This window comes from Pongo abelii, chromosome 4 (assembly GCF_028885655.2).
Source record: "Pongo abelii isolate AG06213 chromosome 4, NHGRI_mPonAbe1-v2.0_pri, whole genome shotgun sequence".
In the NCBI taxonomy this organism is placed as follows: Eukaryota; Metazoa; Chordata; class Mammalia; order Primates; family Hominidae; genus Pongo; species Pongo abelii.
The window spans coordinates 39586134-39603168 of record NC_071989.2 but is presented as its reverse complement, the minus strand read 5'-3'; the positions used below and the strand labels follow the sequence as shown (position 1 = coordinate 39603168).

Genomic DNA, 17035 nt, shown 5'->3' with positions numbered 1-17035 from the left:
TGCATTTTTAAAAGACCCCTCTGGATGCCTTCTGGAAACTGAATTAGAGAGTAATTTTTGTAGTCATCTAGGAGATATATAATGTTGGTGTAGACAAGAAAAACATCTGAAAGAGATGAAGAGAATGGATGAGTTTGAGAATTACTTACAAGACTGTAAACAGCAAATCTTTGTCGTTGATTAGATGGCATAGATGAGGATTGGAGTGCAGGATGAGACAAGCAGCACCAGGTCTCTGATTAGAATGACTGCATAAATGGAAGTGCCATTTGCCAAGACAATAAATACAAGGGAGAAGCATATTTGAGAGGGGAGAAAAATTAATGCACTCATTTGGGAATGCATTGAGTTCAGTAACTCATGAAGACCTTCAAGTGCAAGGTCCAATTGGAAGTTGTATTCAAAAGTTTAAAGTTCAGGAGAGATGTCTGGGCTGCTGACTTATCTCTAGGTGTCTGATATGGTTTGGCTCTATGTTCCTACCCAAATCTCATGTCAAATTGTAATTCCCATGTGTTGAAGGACAGGCATAGTGAAAGGTGATTTAATTATGGGAGTGGACTTCACCCTTGCTGTTCTTGTGATGGAGTTCTCATGAGAGCAGGTTGTTTAGAAGTATGTAGTACTTCTCCCTTCACTCTCTGTCTCCTGCCACTATGTGAAGATGTGCTTGCTTCCCCTTCACCCTTCCACCATGATTGGGTTTCCTGAGGCCTCCCCAGCCATGCCTCCTATACCACCTGTGGAACTCTGTATCAATTCAACCTTTTTTCTTTAGAAGTTACCCAGTCTCAGGTAGTTCTTTATAGCCATGTGAGAACAGACTAATACAGAAAATTGGTAACAAGAGTGGGACATTGCTTTAAAGATACCTGAAAGTGTGGAATTGACTTTGGAACTGGGTAACAGGCAGAGGTTGGAAGAGCTTGGAGGTCTCAGAAGAAGACAGGAAGGGAAAACGAGAGAAAATTTGGAACTTCCTGGAGACTTGTTGATTTTGGCCAAAATGCTGATAGTGATATGGGCAATGAAATCCAGGCTGAGATGGTCTCAGATGGAGATGAGGAACTTATTGGGAACTAGAGCAAAAGTCCTCTTGCTATGTTTTATCAAAGAGACTGGTGGCATTGTGCCCCTGCTCTAGGAATCTGTGGAACTTTGAACTTGAGAGAGATGAATTAAGGTATCTGGTAGAAGAAATTTCTAGGCAACAAAGTGTTCAGGATATGGCCTGGCTTCTGCTAAAATCCTGCGCTCATTTGCATAAGCAAAGAGAACTTATATTTAAACGGGAAGGAGTGTGTAAAAGTTTGGGAAATTTGCAGCCTGACCATGAGGTAAAAAAGAGAAACTCATTTTCTGGGGAGAAATTCCAGTCAGCTGCAGATATTTGCAAAAATAAAGAGGAGCCAAATGTTAATAGCCAAGACAAAGGGAAAATGCCTCCAGGGCATTTCAGGGACATTTGTGGTAGCCCCTTCCATCACAGGCTTGGATATCTAGGAGGTAAAAATGATTTCATGGACTAGGCCCAGGGCCCCACTGCTCTGTGCAGCCTTGGGACATCACACCCTGCATCACAGCTGCTCCAACTCCAACTGTGCCTAAAAGGGGCCAAGTACAGCTCAGGCCATTGCTTCAGAGGGTACAAACCCAAGCCTTGGTGGCTTCCACATGGTGTTGGGCCTGCAGGTGCACAGAAGGGAAGAGTTGAGGTTGGGGACCTCAACCTAGATTTCAGAGAATGTATAGAAATGCCTGGATGTCCAGGCAGAAGTTTGCTATAGGGACGGTGCCCTTGTGGAGAACCTCTATTTGGGCAATGTGGAGGAAAAGTGTCAGGTTTGAGCCCCTGCACAGAGTCCGTACTGGGGCACTGCCTAGTAGAACTGTGAGAAGAGGGCCATCATCCTCCACACCCCAGATTGGTAGATCCACCACCAACTTGCCCTGTGTACCTGGAAAAGCTGCAGGCACTCAATGTCAGCCCATGAAAGCAGCTGCAGGGTCTATATTATGCAGCGGCACAGAAGCAGAGCTGCTCCTTGCATCAGCATTACCTGAACATGATTAATGGAGCCAAAAGAGATCATTTTGGAGCTTTAAGATTTAATGACTGTCCAACTGGGTTTTGGACTTGCATGGTGCCTGTAGCCCCTATCTCTTGGCTGATTTCTCTTTTTTGGAAAGGAACGTTTACTCTATGCCTGTACCCCCATTGTACCTTGGAAGTAATTAACTTGTTTTTGATTTTACAGGCTCATAGGCAGAAGGGACTTGCCTTGTCTCAGAAGAAACTTTCAACTTGGACTTTTTAGTTAATGCTGGAATAAGTTAAGACTTTAGGGGACTGTTGGGAAGGCATCACTGTGTTTTCAAATGTGAGAAGAACATGAGATTTTGGATGGGCCAGGGTGGAATGATATGGTTTGGCACTGTGTCCCCACTCATCTCTCATGTTGAATTGTAATCCCCATGTGTTCAAGGAGGAGCCTGGCGGAAAGTGATTAAATCATGGGGCTGGACTTCCTTTTTGCTGCTCTCATGATGGAGTTCTCATGAGACCTGGTTGTTAAAAACTGTGTAGTACTTCCCCCTTCACTCTCTCTCTCCTGATGTTATGTGAAGATGTACTTGCTTACCCTTCACCCTTCTGCCATGATTGTAAGTTTCTGAGACCTTCCCAGTCATGCCTCCCGTACAGCCTGTGGAACTGTGAGTCAATCAACCTCTTTTCTTTATAAGTTACCTTGTCTCAGGTAGTTCTTTATAGCCATGTGAGAACAGATTAATACAGTGTCATTAGCATAAACATGAAAACTAAAGTTCTGGGGAAAATATAGAGAAAAATAAGAGAGAGAGAGACATCCAAGTAAAGGATCTCGAGGGAAAATAAGTATTTCAAGGACTATCAGAATAGTCCTGCATAAAAGAGTAGGAGTACCAGGCAGAGAAGAAAAAAGAAATGAAAGAAAGGCCCTATAATCCAAGAGAAGAGAATGTCCTGAAGAGCAACAGTGGTGAATACATTGAATACCATGAAGCAGTCAGTAAGATAAAGACTGAAAGGAACAGTGAAGCACATGGCAGTCATCATGGAGTTGGGCAAGAGCAGTGTTCACAGGGCAGGAGGGTTGAGAAGTGTTGGGATGTAAGAAACAAGAGATGAGGGTGCTCACTACTTTCTCAAGAAACTTGGCTAAAAGAAAAGAGAATTTAGAAGTAACTAAAAGGGCATGTAGCGTTTGACAGAGGAGATAAGACTTGTTCTTTGGATGACAGAAAGACATAACTGTGCTTCCAGCAATTATTCTAAGAAGTGTTATTGTGAAGGGCAGGAGGGAGATGGGAGTGGCTGGAAGAAAATGTGTAAGCAGGGAGGGTGCATGATTTGTTCATCCCTTGGCTTTTTATGTTTAATATCACAAGCTTGAACACTTTATACTACAAATGGAAAGGAGATAGTAGAGAGGGAGAGTTTAAAAAGAAGGAGATATTCAATGAATCAGAGTCTCCAAGGGGAGCTGGGATCTAGAGCATTTGAGGAGAGATTGGCCTCACCTAGCCTTTTCTGGGTTTTTTTTTTCCTTTTTTTTTTTTAAATTATACTTTAAGTTCTAGGGTACATGTGCACAACGTGCAGGTTTGTTACATATGCATACAGGTGCCACGTTGGTGTGCTGCACCCATTAACTCATCATTTACATTGGGTATATCTCCTAATGCATTCTTTCCCCCCTCCCCCCACCCCACAACAGGCCCCAGTGTGTGATGTTCCCCTTCCTGTGTCCAAGTGTTCTCACTGCTCAATTCCCACCTATGAGTGAGAACATGCAATGTTTGGTTTTTTGTCCTTGCGATAGTTTGCTGAGAATGATGGTTTCCAGCTTCATCCATGTCCCTACAAAGGACATGAACTCATCATTTTTTTATGGCTGCATAGTATTCCATGGTGTATATGTGCCACATTTTCTTAATCCAGTCTATCATCGTTGGACATTTGGGTTGGTTTCAAGTCTTTGCTATTGTGAATAGTGCCACAACAAACATACGTGTTCATGCGCCTTTATAGCAGCATGATTTATAATCCTTTGGGTATGTACCCAGTAATGGGATGGCTGGGTCAAATGGTATTTCTAGTTCTAGATCCTTGAGGAATAGCCTCACTGACTTCCACGATGGTTGAACTAGTTTACCGTCCCACCAACAGTGTAAAAGTGTTCCTATTTCTCCATATCCTCTCCAGCACCTGTTGTTTCCTGACTTTTTAATGATCGCCATTCTAACTGGTGTGAGATGGTATCTCATTGTGGTTTTGATTTGCGTTTCTCTGGTGGCCAGTGATGATGAGCATTTTTTCATGTGTCTTTTGGCTGCATAAATGTCTTCTTTTGAGAAGTGTCTGTTCATATCCTTCACCCACTTTTTGATGGGGTTGTTTGCTTTTTTCTTGTAAATTTATTTGAGTTCTTTGTAGATTCTGGATATTAGCCCTTTGTCAGATGAGTATATTGCAAAAATTTTCTCTCATTCTGTAGGTTGCCTGTTCACTCTGATGGCAGTTTCTTTTGCTGTGCAGAAGCTCTTTAGTTTAATTAGATCGCATTTGTCAATTTTGGCTTTTGTTGCCATTGCTTTTGGTGTTTTAGACATGAAGTCCTTGCCCTTGCCTATGTCCTGAAAGGTATTGCCTAGGTTTTCTTCTAGGGTTCTTATGGTTTTAGGTCTAACATTAAAGTCTTTAATGAATCTTGAATTAACTTTTGTATAAGGTGTAAGGAAGGGATCCAATTTCAGCTTTCTACATATGGCTAGCCAGTTTTCCCAGCACAATTTATTAAATAGGGAATCCTTTCCCCATTTCTTGTTTTTGTCAAAGATCAGATGGTTGTAGATGTGTGGTATTAATTCTGAGGGCTCTGTTCTGTTCCATTGGTTTATATTCTGTTTTGGTACCAGTACCATGCTGTTTTGGTTACTGTAGCCTTGTAGTACAATTTGAAGCCAGGTAGCGTGATGCCTCCAGCTTTGTTCTTTTGGCTTAGGATTATCTTGGCAATGAGGGCTCTTTTGTGGTTCCATATGAACTTTAAAGTAATTTTTCCAATTCTGTGAAGAAAGTCATTGGTAGCTTGATGGGGATGGCATTGAATCTATAAATTACCTTGTGCTGTATGGTCATTTTCACAATATTGATTCTTCCTATCCATGAGCATGGAATGTTCTTCCATTTGTTTGTATCCACTTTTATTCCATTGAGAAGTGGTTTGTAGTTCCCCTTGAAGAGGTCCTTCACATCCCTTGTAAGTTGGATTCCTAGGTATTTTATTCTCATTGAAGCAATTGTGAATGGGAGTTCACTCATGATTTGGTTCTCTGTTTGTCTGTTATTGGTGTATAAGAATGCTTGTGATTTTTGCACATTGATTTTGTATCCTGAGACTTTGCTGAAGTTGCTTATCAGCTTAAGGAGATTTTGGGCTGAGACAAGGGGGTTTTCTAAATATACAGTCGTGTCGTCTACAAACAGGGACAATTTGACTTCCTCTTTTCCTAATTGAATACCCTTTATTTCTTTCTCCTGCCTAATTGCCCTGGCCAGAACTTCCAACACTATGTTGAATAGGAGTGGTGAGAGAGGGCATCCCTGTCTTGTGCCAGTTTTCAAAGGGAATGCTTCCAGTTTTTGCCCATTCAGTATGATATTGGCTGTGGGTTTGTCATAAATAGCTCTTATTATTTTGAGATACGTCCAATCAATACCTAATTTATTGAGGGTTTTTAGCATGAAGGGCTATTGAATTTTGTCAAAGGACTTTTCTGCGTCTATTGAGATAATCATGTGGTTTTTGTCTTTGTTTCTGTTTATATGCTGGGTTACATTTATTGATTTGCATATGTTGAACCAGCCTTGCATCGCAGGGATGAAGCCCACTTGATCATGGTTGACAAGCTTTTTGATGTGCTGCTGGATTTAGTTTGCCAGGATTTTATTGAGAATTTTTGCATCAATGTTCATCAGAGATATTGGTCTAAAATTGTCTTTTTTTGTTGTGTCTCTGCCTGGCTTTGGTATCAGGATGATGCTGGCCTCATGAAATGAGTTAGGGAGGATTCCCTCTTTTTCTATTGATTGGAATAGTTTCAGAAGGAATGGTACCAGTTCCTCCTTGTACCTCTGGTAGGATTCAGCTGTGAATCCATCTGGTCCTGGACTTTTTTTGGTTGGTAGGCTATTAATTATTGTCTCAATTTCAGAGCCTATTATTGGTGTATTCAGGGATTCAACTTCTTCCTGGTTTAGTCTTGGGAGGGTGTATATGTCCAAGAATTTATCCATTTCTTCTAGATTTTCTAGTTTATTTGCATAGAAGTGTTTATAGTATTCTCTGATGGTAGTTTGTATTTCTGTGGGATCGGTGGTGATATCCCCTTTATCATCTTTTATTGCATCTATTTGATTCTTCTCTCTTTTCTTCTTTATTAGTCTTGCTAGTGATCTATCAATTTTGTTGATCTTTTCAAAAAATCAGCTCCTGGATTCATTGATTTTTTGAAGGGATTTTGTGTCTCTATTTCCTTCAGTTCTGCTCTGATCTTAGTTATTTCTTGCCTTCTGCTAGCTTTTGAATGTGTTTGCTCTTGCTTCTCTAGTTCTTTTCATTGTGATGTTAGGGTGTCAATTTTAGATCTTTCCTGCTTTCTCTTGTGGGCATTTAGTGCTATAGATTTCCCCCTACACACTGCTTTGAATGTGTCCCAGAGATTCTGGTATGTTGTGTCTTTGTTCTCATTGGTTTCAAATAACGTTTTTATTTCTGCCTTCATTTTGTTATGTACCCAGTAGTCATTGAGGAGCAGGTTGTTCAGTTTCCATGTAGTTGAGAGGTTTTGAGTGAGTTTCTTAATCCTGAGTTCTAGTTTGATTGCACTGTGGTCTGAGAGACAGTTTGTTATAATTTCTGTTCTTTTACATTTGCTGAGGAGTGCTTTACTTCCAACTGTGTAGTCAATTTTGGAATAAGTGCAATGTGGTGCTGAGAAGAATGTATATTCTTTGATTTGGGGTGGAGAGTTCTGTAGATGTCTATTAGGTCTGCTTGTTGCAGAGCTGAGTTCAATTCCTGGATATCCTTGTTAACTTTCTGTCTCGTTGATCTGTCTAATGTTGACAGTGGGGTGTTAAAGTCTTCCATTATTATTGTGTGGGAGTCTAAGTCTCTTTGTAGATCTCTAAGGACTTGCTTTATGAATCTGGGTGCTCCTGTATTGGGTGCATATATATTTAAGATAGTTAGCTCTTCTTGTTGAATTGATCCCTTTACCATTATGTAATGGCTTTCTTTGTCTCTTTTGATCTTTGTTGGTTTAAAGTCTGTTTTATCAGAGACTAGGATTGCAACCCCTGCCTTTTTTTGTTTTTCATTTTCTTGGTAGATCTTCCTCCATCCCTTTACTTTGAGCCTATGTGTGTCTCTGCACATGAGATGGGTCTCCTGAATACAACACACTGATGGGTCTTGACTCTTTATCCAATTTGCCAGTCTGTGTCTTCTAATTGGAGCATGTAGCCCATTTTGCATTTAAGGTTAATATTGTTATGTGTGAATTTGTTCCTGTCATTATGATGTTAGCTGGTTATTTTGCTCATTAGTTGATGCAGTTTCTTCCTGGCATCGATGATCTTTACAATTTGGCATGTTTTTGCAGTGGCTGGTACTGGTTGTTTCTTTCCACATTTAGTGCTTCCTTCAGGAGCTCCTATAGGGCAGGTCTGGTGGTGACAAAATCTCTCAGCATTTGCTTGTCTGTAAAGTATTTTATTTCTCCTTCACTTATGAAGCTTAGTTTGGCTGGATATGAAATTCTGGATTGAAAATTCTTTTCTTTAAGAACGTTGAATATTGCCCCCCACTCTCTTCTGGCTTGTAGAGTTTCTGCTGAGAGATCTGCTGTTAGTCTGATGGGTTTCCCTTTGTGGGTAAGCTGACCTTTCTCTCTGGCTGCCCTTAACATTTTTTCCTTCATTTCAACTTTGGCGAATTTGACAATTATGTGTCTTGGAGTTGCTCTTCTTGAGGAGTATCTTTGTGGCATTCTCTGTATTTCCTGAATTTGAATGTTGGCCTGCAATGCTAGGTTGGGGAAGTTCTCCTGGATGATATCCTGCAGAGTGTTTTCCAACTTGGTTCCATTCTCCCTGTCACTTTCATGTACACCAATCAGACATAGATTTCATCCTTTCACATAGTCCCATATTTCTTGGAGGCTTTGTTCATTTCTTTTTATCCTTTTGTCTCTAAACTTCTCTTCTCACTTGGTTTCATTTATTTGATCTTCAATCACTGATACCCTTTCTTCTGGTTGATCGAATCAGCTACTGAAGCTTGTGCATTCGTCACGTAGTTCCTGTGCCATGGTTTTCAGCTCCATCAGGTCATTTAAGGACTTCTCTACACTGGTTATTCTAGTTAGCCATTCGTCTAATCTTTTTTCAAGGTTTTAGCTTCTTTGCATTGGGTTCAAACTTCCTCCTTTAGCTCGGAGAAGTCTGATCGTCTGAAGCCTTCTTCTCTCAACCCATCAAAGTCATTCTCCATCCAGCTTTGTTCCGTTGCTGGTGAGGAGCTGTGTTCCTTTGGAGGGGGAGAGTTGCTCTGATTTTTAGAATTTTCAGCTTTTCTGCTCTGTTTTTTCCCCATCTTTGTGGTTTTATCTACCTTTGGTCTTTGATGATGGTGACGTACAGATAGGGTTTTGGTGTGGATGTCCTTTCTGTTTGTTAGTTATCCTTCTAACAGTCAGGACCCTCAGCTGCAGGTCTGTTGGAGTTTGCTGGAAGTCCACTCCAGACCCTGTTTGCATGGGTATCAGCAGCAGAGGCTGCAGAACAGCGAATATTGCTGAACAGCAAATGTTGCTGCCTGATCATTCCTCTGAAAGCTTCATCTCAGGGGAGTACCCAGCCATGTGAGGTGTCAGTCTGCCTCTACTGTGGGGTGCCTCCCAGTTAAGCTACTTGGGGATCAGGGACCCACTTGAGGAGGCAGTCTGTCCTTTCTCAGATCTCAAACTCCATGCTGGGAGAACCACTACTCTCTTCAAAGCTGTCAGGCAGGGACATTTAAGTCTGCAGAGGTTTCTGCTGTCTTTTGTTTGGCTATGCCCTGCCCCCAGAGGTGGACTCTACAGAGGCAGGCAGGCCTACTTGAGCTGCGGTGGGCTCCACCCAGTTCGAGCTTCCTGGCCGCTTTGTTTACCTACTCAAGCCTCGGCAATGGTGGGCGCCCCACCCCCAGCCTCACTGCCGCCTTGCAGTTTGATCTCAGACTGCCATGCTAGCAATGAGCGAGGCTTCATGGGTGTGGGACCCTCCAAGCCAGATGTGGGATATAATCTCCTGGTGTGCCATTTGCTAAGACCATTGGAAAAGCACAGTATTAGGGTGGAAGTGACCCAGTTTTCCAGGTGCCATCTATCACCCCTTCCCTTTGCTAGGACGGGAATTCCCTGACCCCTTGCACTTCCTGGGTGAGGTGATGCCTTGCCCTGCTTCGGCTTACACTTGGTGGGCTGCACCCACATCCTGCCCCCACTGTCCAATGATCCCCAGTGAGATGAACCCGGTACCTCAGTTGGAAATGCAGAAATCACCTGACTTCTCCATCGCTCATGCTGGGAGCTATAGACTGGAGCTGTTCCTATTCAGCCAGCCTTTTCTGTGGTTTAAGAGGATTAACTATAGGAAGGATCAGTGTCAGGCCAGGCAAGTAGAGGTAGGGAATTTGTAGAATTCTTGTTGGGTGGTTTCTGGTTCTGATGTGTTTTCTTTTTTATATAATTATCCTGGGTGATATTTCAACCAGAAGAGACTCAAATGGTGAACTAACAGAGAAAGGAAAGTTCAAAGCCAGGAAAGCACTGCTGAGCAGTGGGCCTGGGGGTGGAAAGGGAGGCATAAGTGCCAAAATATATGATGTGAAAACTCAGAAAGATCAGGAATAAGTCCTGAAGTGAAGTGTGAAGTGGCAAAGAATCCAGTTTAGGGCATACAGAATACCAGAGAGGGGAAACCTGATTTATGAGGTGCCCGCTACAGGAATTGCTGGGCCTGGGCCGGCTGGCTTAAATTTGCAAGAGAATGAGGTAACTTAGCCTCACCAGATTCTTGGGAGGGGTGGGGTATGGTGGATGGGAAGGAAGACACACACACAAAAAAATCAGACTTCTAGCTTCATTAAGTTCATAATCTATTTAGAAATATAAGATTAATCTATGTAAAACACCTGGAAAGATGCTTTGCTAGTTTTCCTCATTGCCGTTATTTTGTTGTTTCAAATATTTGCATTGCTAGGAAGTTAAAAGTTAACTTACAATACAGACAAGAATTAAACAAAAAGATGAGTTGAAAATACAAAATAGCATGCAATTAAGGGTGCAATGAGAGATATAATAAAAAGATAAGTGGTATAATTTGAGAGGGGATAAAGTGCAAAATGAACTGTGTTTGTGATGACTTCTTGGAAACAGACATACACAATGGTCATTATAAACTGGGATGTTCTATTATCTTAGTTATGACCCAGAGCTAACAGAAAGCAGTGGCTCTGCATCGCACATAGATTGCAGAATGAGCCCCTGGAGTGAATGGTCACAATGCGATCCTTGCCTCAGACAAATGGTAAGTGTTCCTCTCCCTTCCCCACTGACCTCCCCAAATGGAAACTATATTGCTAGCCTCTCCAGAAAAATGACTATGAGGCAGGGACCCCCACAACTGAGTTCCAAACCCAGAAAGAGAGATAAACATGTAAATGTATGTTGCTAACTTTTCCAGGAAATCTTTATGTTGTACAGAATACTAAATGAGTGTCCAGAGGAATCATCTGTATAAAAGCCTGCCAAACCTAGAATGCATAGTGTTACCCTAAATAACATCAGTGACTTCTTCCACCACTTCTATCTTAAAACCATTGACTCATTGCAGGGATATAGTTGTATGGATGCACCTTTTGACCATACCCTTTTTTTGACATTAGAAATTCTAATCATTCCAACTGATATTGTGCAGTTTCGTTCAAGAAGCATTGAGGTCTTTGGACAATTCAATGGAAAAAGTTGCACCGACTCTGTGGGAGACAGACGACAGTGTGTGCCCACAGAGCCCTGTGAGGATGCTGAGGAGGACTGCAGAAATGACTTTCAATGCAGTACAGGTAATCTTTGTGCTCCAATTGCTCATTATGGGTTTCTGTGTGCCTTCCTGAATGAAAAGAAAAAAAAAAGCATATGCTTCTGGACACTTGGATTTCCAAGTGTGAAAGGCCCCAAAAGGGGCCATCTATATATTCTGTACAAAGAACTCAAATATGTTTTTCTGATACCTCACCTCCAGGGTTAAAATGCATTTGATAACTTCAGAAAGAAAGAGAAAATTTGACATTAGATACATTGAGTCTTTCCTGATTTTGATTGCAGGCAGATGCATAAAGAGGCGACTTCAGTGTAATGGTGACAATGACTGCGGAGACTTTTCAGATGAGGATGATTGTGAAAGTGATCCCCGTCCCCCCTGCAGAGACAGAGTGGTAGAAGAGTCTGAGCTGGCACGAACAGCAGGCTATGGGTCTGTATTTTACTTGTATTTTTTCAGATGAAAATGAGTGAAAATGATCTCCATCTCTCTCACTGTGATAGACTGGTAGAAGCATTTGTGCGAGGGACACAGGTGATACAGCTGATGGGTCTGTATTATTTTTGAACTACCTTTGAGCTTAAAGGAAGTGCTAAATAAGCATCTCAGGATAATTTGGACAAATTGCCTGGCCTCAGTAGGGGTCTGTACAGTGGACTAGATGATCAAGATGTTAGATGATTGTCTCTCAGTGGAGCAAGAGATGAAATCTCTCATTTAGGAACCTGTGGGAGACCACAGCAATATTGACATGACATGTTAACATTTGGAATGAATTTCCAGTAGGAGATCTAGCAATTCAATTCAAATATTTACATTGCTGGGAAGGCTGTCTTCCATTGGAACTTATCCTGGATCTTGGGAGTTTCCAGCATTCTGAAGCTGACCCAGGAGGAATGTGATCAGAGGCAGTAGTTTTGATGCCAGAGGATGATTATGTTGAGGTTCTGGTTCTCATTATAGAGAGCTGACATTTCACTCATTTTCCATACAAAACCTAGGGGCTCTGGACAGGTGGCTGTAAGCTCAGATGGGATGTCTTGGAGTTTAGAACTCAGGATTATACAGAATAGAGACTATATGCAGAGAGATTTGGTTCTATTCTGTTCTGTTCCATATATAGTCAGAGGGCATCCTAGGAAGATCTACTACATGACCTCTCTTACTCATTCTGAGCTGCTTTTGGTAAAGGTGGATTTGTTGCTGTTTTTGGTAAAGGTGGGTTTGTTGGAAAATTGTCCCCAACAAAGACATGGTTATTCTTCTACCCAGTAGTATATTGAAAGAGACGGTATATGGCTTTATTTCCTCACCTATAATGTAATGTGTTTCTTTATGCTCATAATTCCAGTGCCTGGGTCATAGTAGGTGCTCAGTAAATACTTGGTAGGTGGATAAATAGGCTAATTATTAATTAATGAATATCCATTAAGTGCTTTCTAAAATATTGTCAATTGGCATCAGGTAAGACTGAATTTCTTTTCAGGGACAGGACTCCAGTCCTGGATATGGAGATGGGGAGAGAAAAAAAGATAGGGGTGATGGTAAGAGCAAAGCTGGTAGAAGGGTAAGGCAGTAGTTCTCAATCAGTGGTAATTTTTCCCCTAGCAGACATTTGACAATATCTGCGGTGGGTCACGCCTGTAATCCCAGCACTTTGGGAGGCCAAGGCGGGCGGATCACGAAGTCAGGAGATCGAGACCATCCTGGCTAACACAGTGAAACCCTGTCTCTACTAAAAATACAAAAAATCAGCCGGGCATGGTGGCAGGCGCCTGTAGTCCCAGCTACTCGGGAGGCTGAGGCTGGAGAATGGCGTGAACCTGGGAGGCGGAGCTTGCAGTGAGCCGAGATCGCACCACTGCACTCTAGCCTGGGCGACAGAGCAAGACTCCGTCTCAAAAAAAAAGAGAGAGAAAAGACAGTATCTGAAGACCACTGTAGCTGTGACATCTTGGAGGGGGTGAGAATGGGGAGTGCTATTGGCATGTAGTGGGTGGACGCCAGAGATGATGCTAAGCACAGGACAGCGTGACCCAAAGCGTCAGTGCGGAGGTTGAGAAACCCTACACAAAGTTACTAGGCAGTTCCTATGATAAGACCTCTATCAAGTTTAGCTAATGAAGGAGACGTCTCCTCTCTCTAAGCCAAATGAAACTTCTACTTCTTAAATCTAGATAAGAAAAATATCCCAGGATACCAAGAGTCAGGCACCAGATAAAGCATTTTACGTGCCCTTCATGCACTTTATAAAATCTTGTTCAAGCAGCATTTGAAATTACTTACAGTGCCTTTGTCCCTTAGCCTAAAGGTGGGAATCTCGAATCAAATGGATGGTCTTAGGCCCCTAAGCTCAGCAGGCCCTCTTAGTAAATTTTAGGCAGTAAATGGCATGGGAGTTTTCCCAAATCTTCTAACTAGATCATGGTGTGCTCAAATGAGTCCTGATTCTTTTTATTTATTTCCTCAGGGAAAGATTGTGAGTCCATAGTGAAAGCCCATTACTACTTTATTTTGCTTTAATTGGGATCCAAGAAACAACTTTCTCTTTAATCTAAATAAAACAGCTTAACGTATGTTATTTATTCTCATTCAATGCAAATTTATAGTTTGTCTTATAGGAAAAGAATATAGAAATATTGGCCCATTTAGCTGAAAAACAATCATTCATAATCTCTTGGTTTCCTTTGTTCAGCGAAAAGAAAAATTTGTTGCATAGCATTTGTCAGGGAGTTTCATAATGAAGCAGGGCTAGCTAGGAATTCTTACATACCTCGCGCTTTACCACAGTCAGGGTTGCTGTTAGGCACCATCCCACAGCTGAGTCTTCAAGGCTGTGTAAGAAGGTGGTGCCCCAGCTATGGGGAAAGTTCAGCTGCAGAAATGGAAAATGAAGTAGATCCTGATAGAATCAGTCCATCAACATTTTTTTATTAAATTCCCCATTACCATGAGTAATAACCTATATTAAATTTAGTCTTCATAAAACCTATTATTCTATGACAACTTTCATTTGCATAATACTTTAAACTTTCCAAAATATTTTTCCACACTGCATCTCCATAGATTTTCCAAATAATCCTGGGAGATTGTTAGAAGAGGTATTATATTCATTTTATAGATAAGAACTGAGTGAAATAAATAAGGCCATTTGACTGATTAGTTTTAGTAGAGCTGAAACAAGTTTCTCTGAGTCTCATAAAACTATATTTTTCTACCATACCACCTTACCCTCTCCTTAAAACCCCAACCAACACCCACAGCAGTTCTCTCACATCACTACAAAATCCGTAAGTCTTAACTTCAACACCTTAACTTCAAAGCAAAACTAACCTTAAAAAATGAAATTCCTTAAGTAGCTACTTATCACACAAATATTTGAATTAAGGAATATAGGAGAGTTGTATAAATCAGTAATTAATATTTAGGAAGAGGTTTCAAAACAACATATGTTGTTATATTTGTAATATTCTTTCATACCATTAATGTTGCATATTTACTTACTATAAACCTCCAGTATTCTTATGTAAAACTGTGGATTCTTTGCAAAATAGAAGTAATAGGAGTACACTCCCTAATCATAGCAACATGCTTGTAAACTACATCTACCCAATTCAATCTGGACAACCTCAAAAAGTCCTATCAATAGTCACATACAGTTAGATTCTTCTACATGTGAAAGTCACAAGCACTCATGGTAATTAGTTTATACTGTTTTCATTTGAAGGCCTCTCACATCTATGTTCTTATGCCAGGAGAACTGAGTTGTATCACAAATGTTTCAGCCTCTTATTTGTAGGCATCTGAGGTTCTCCAGAAGTGTTTAGGGAAATCCCCCAACCCATCTTGCATTCATTGAAAAGGCATGCATCCAGCCAGCTGTAAGTGATGTACAATATGCAAGGAATTATTTTTTGTGATCTAAGCATAACACCACTTCCGTGAAGGGAGCTTTCTCTTCAGTTCACCTGGTAAATTGGAACTGCCTGTGGTTCTAGATGCAGGTGTGAAAGCAGGTATCTCTAAGCACTGCCAAAGAACATTTTTTTTTTTTATTTCCCAGGTGATGACTTTCCATCCATGAGAAGTATTCATGTTTCTTGGCAGAAAAAATTGGCTTATTCTAGACTAGACTGGCTGTCTCTGTAGTAGTGGAACCAAGTCCAAAGCTTTTGAAACATTTCTTCCTTAGTTGTGCTTTAGACTGAGGATCAACTTCATTTTAACTTTCCAGATGGGTCCAGCCAACTGGCCAATTTGATGATCTATAAAACAATAACCCTCAAACTAGGATATGCATACCACGGAGTGCACAAAAACTTTCCAAGGGCAGACAAATAAGTCTTAAGGTAATAGTTTCCTCAACTATTAATTATGTAGCTAAGCTAATAGTAAATCCTCAACTTCCATATGTACATGTTTTTCATAAAATTAATAAGCATGACAATTCAGCTGCATCCAAGTTGTCAAGCCCATTCTCCTTTCTTGCTTTTTTAAACAATCACTTACTTCTTACTAAGAGCAGAGTATACTCCTCACCCATCTCACATTTCACTATAGAGAGGGAAAAAAAAACAACAAGAAACAAATCCAAATGTTAGTACTCAAAACTGGACTCTGACTCCTTGAAGTTTTGTGATCTCTAATTCTTTTTATCAACATTGAAAGATTACCTAATCAACTTTTAGATAATGGAGCATAAAAATAATTTTTGAAGAAAGATCACCGACTATGGGATCTCTTTTTGGTATATAACTCAGAAAAAGGGATTAAAATTATGTGACGTTGTTATAATAAAATTTCTTTTATTCTTATCTACTTATTTATGTGAGTAAAGCTTCTCAGCACTTACAACTATAAAAATGAAAAGGAGGACTCAAATTGATACTGAACGCCGTCTCTTCCTAGCACCGTGAATGAATGAATGAAGTAATATTCATTCATGGATGCAGGAACCAACATATTAATTTAAAAAGAAGACTCATTCATTTCACTAAGATAGCTTTCCAATAAAATTTTACTTATGTTTAGTAATGATTTTTAAAAATTTAAGATACTTATATATGCTACTATTAATAAAGAATTTTTAATATTTAGACCCTACGGTCAAAGAGTATTTAATATTTTTAAATTTCAATTAATATCTTTTTGGTACAGAAAAGTATGACAAGGTAATCAATAAAAACTTTCAAAAATAAACTATATTACATTAGGTTAAAATTCTGTGAGGGAAATGGAATAGAAATATGGATTCAAGAATAAAAAGGGGCATAGAGTATATAGGAAGTCTGTGTGCCTTCTGTTCACTTTTGCTGTGAACCTAAAGCTGCTCTAAAAAGTAAAGCCTATTTAAAAAATAAATAAAAAGGAATAAAAATAACTAAAAAATTTCCATCTGTTAGAAGAATATCAATGCTGTATGATGCAGCATCACTATAGCATTTATATTTATTGATTTTATCTTTAAAGTGCTAAAATAATTATATGTTAAAGTACAAATAATGACAACATTATTAGGAATTATATTCTTTGCATCTACTTAATCTTAAGATGAAAAATATTAGATGTCACGCTAAAAATGTGCAGGAAAGTATAATTTATCAAAATTCCTTTACAGGGGAGACAGAGTATCTGAAGACCATTACCCTCATAACATGCCATTTCCATCTCTGAGCTCTTACCCACACATTTCTCCTGCACTAGCCCCATCCCAAGTTATCCACCCCTCAAAACCCATATCAAATCTTTCCTCTTCTAAAACTCTTTTAATGACCCTCCCATGGTGATTTCTTCCTCCAGAAGACTCAATGTGTAAAGCACTCACGTGTACCACTCATTTGG

The 17035-nt window shown here is 40.3% G+C and overlaps 1 protein-coding gene across 1 annotated transcript in view; it reads left to right on the top strand.

Moving 5' to 3' along the window:
* The window catches only part of C9 (complement C9), a 78759-nt gene that overhangs the window by 11664 nt on the left and 50060 nt on the right, over positions 1-17035 (top strand). The window contains exons 2-4 of the mRNA XM_002815511.4: positions 10576-10681; positions 11072-11216; positions 11479-11626. Coding sequence (XP_002815557.1) covers positions 10576-10681; positions 11072-11216; positions 11479-11626 — 399 coding nt within the window. The remainder of the gene's footprint in view (positions 1-10575; positions 10682-11071; positions 11217-11478; positions 11627-17035) is intronic.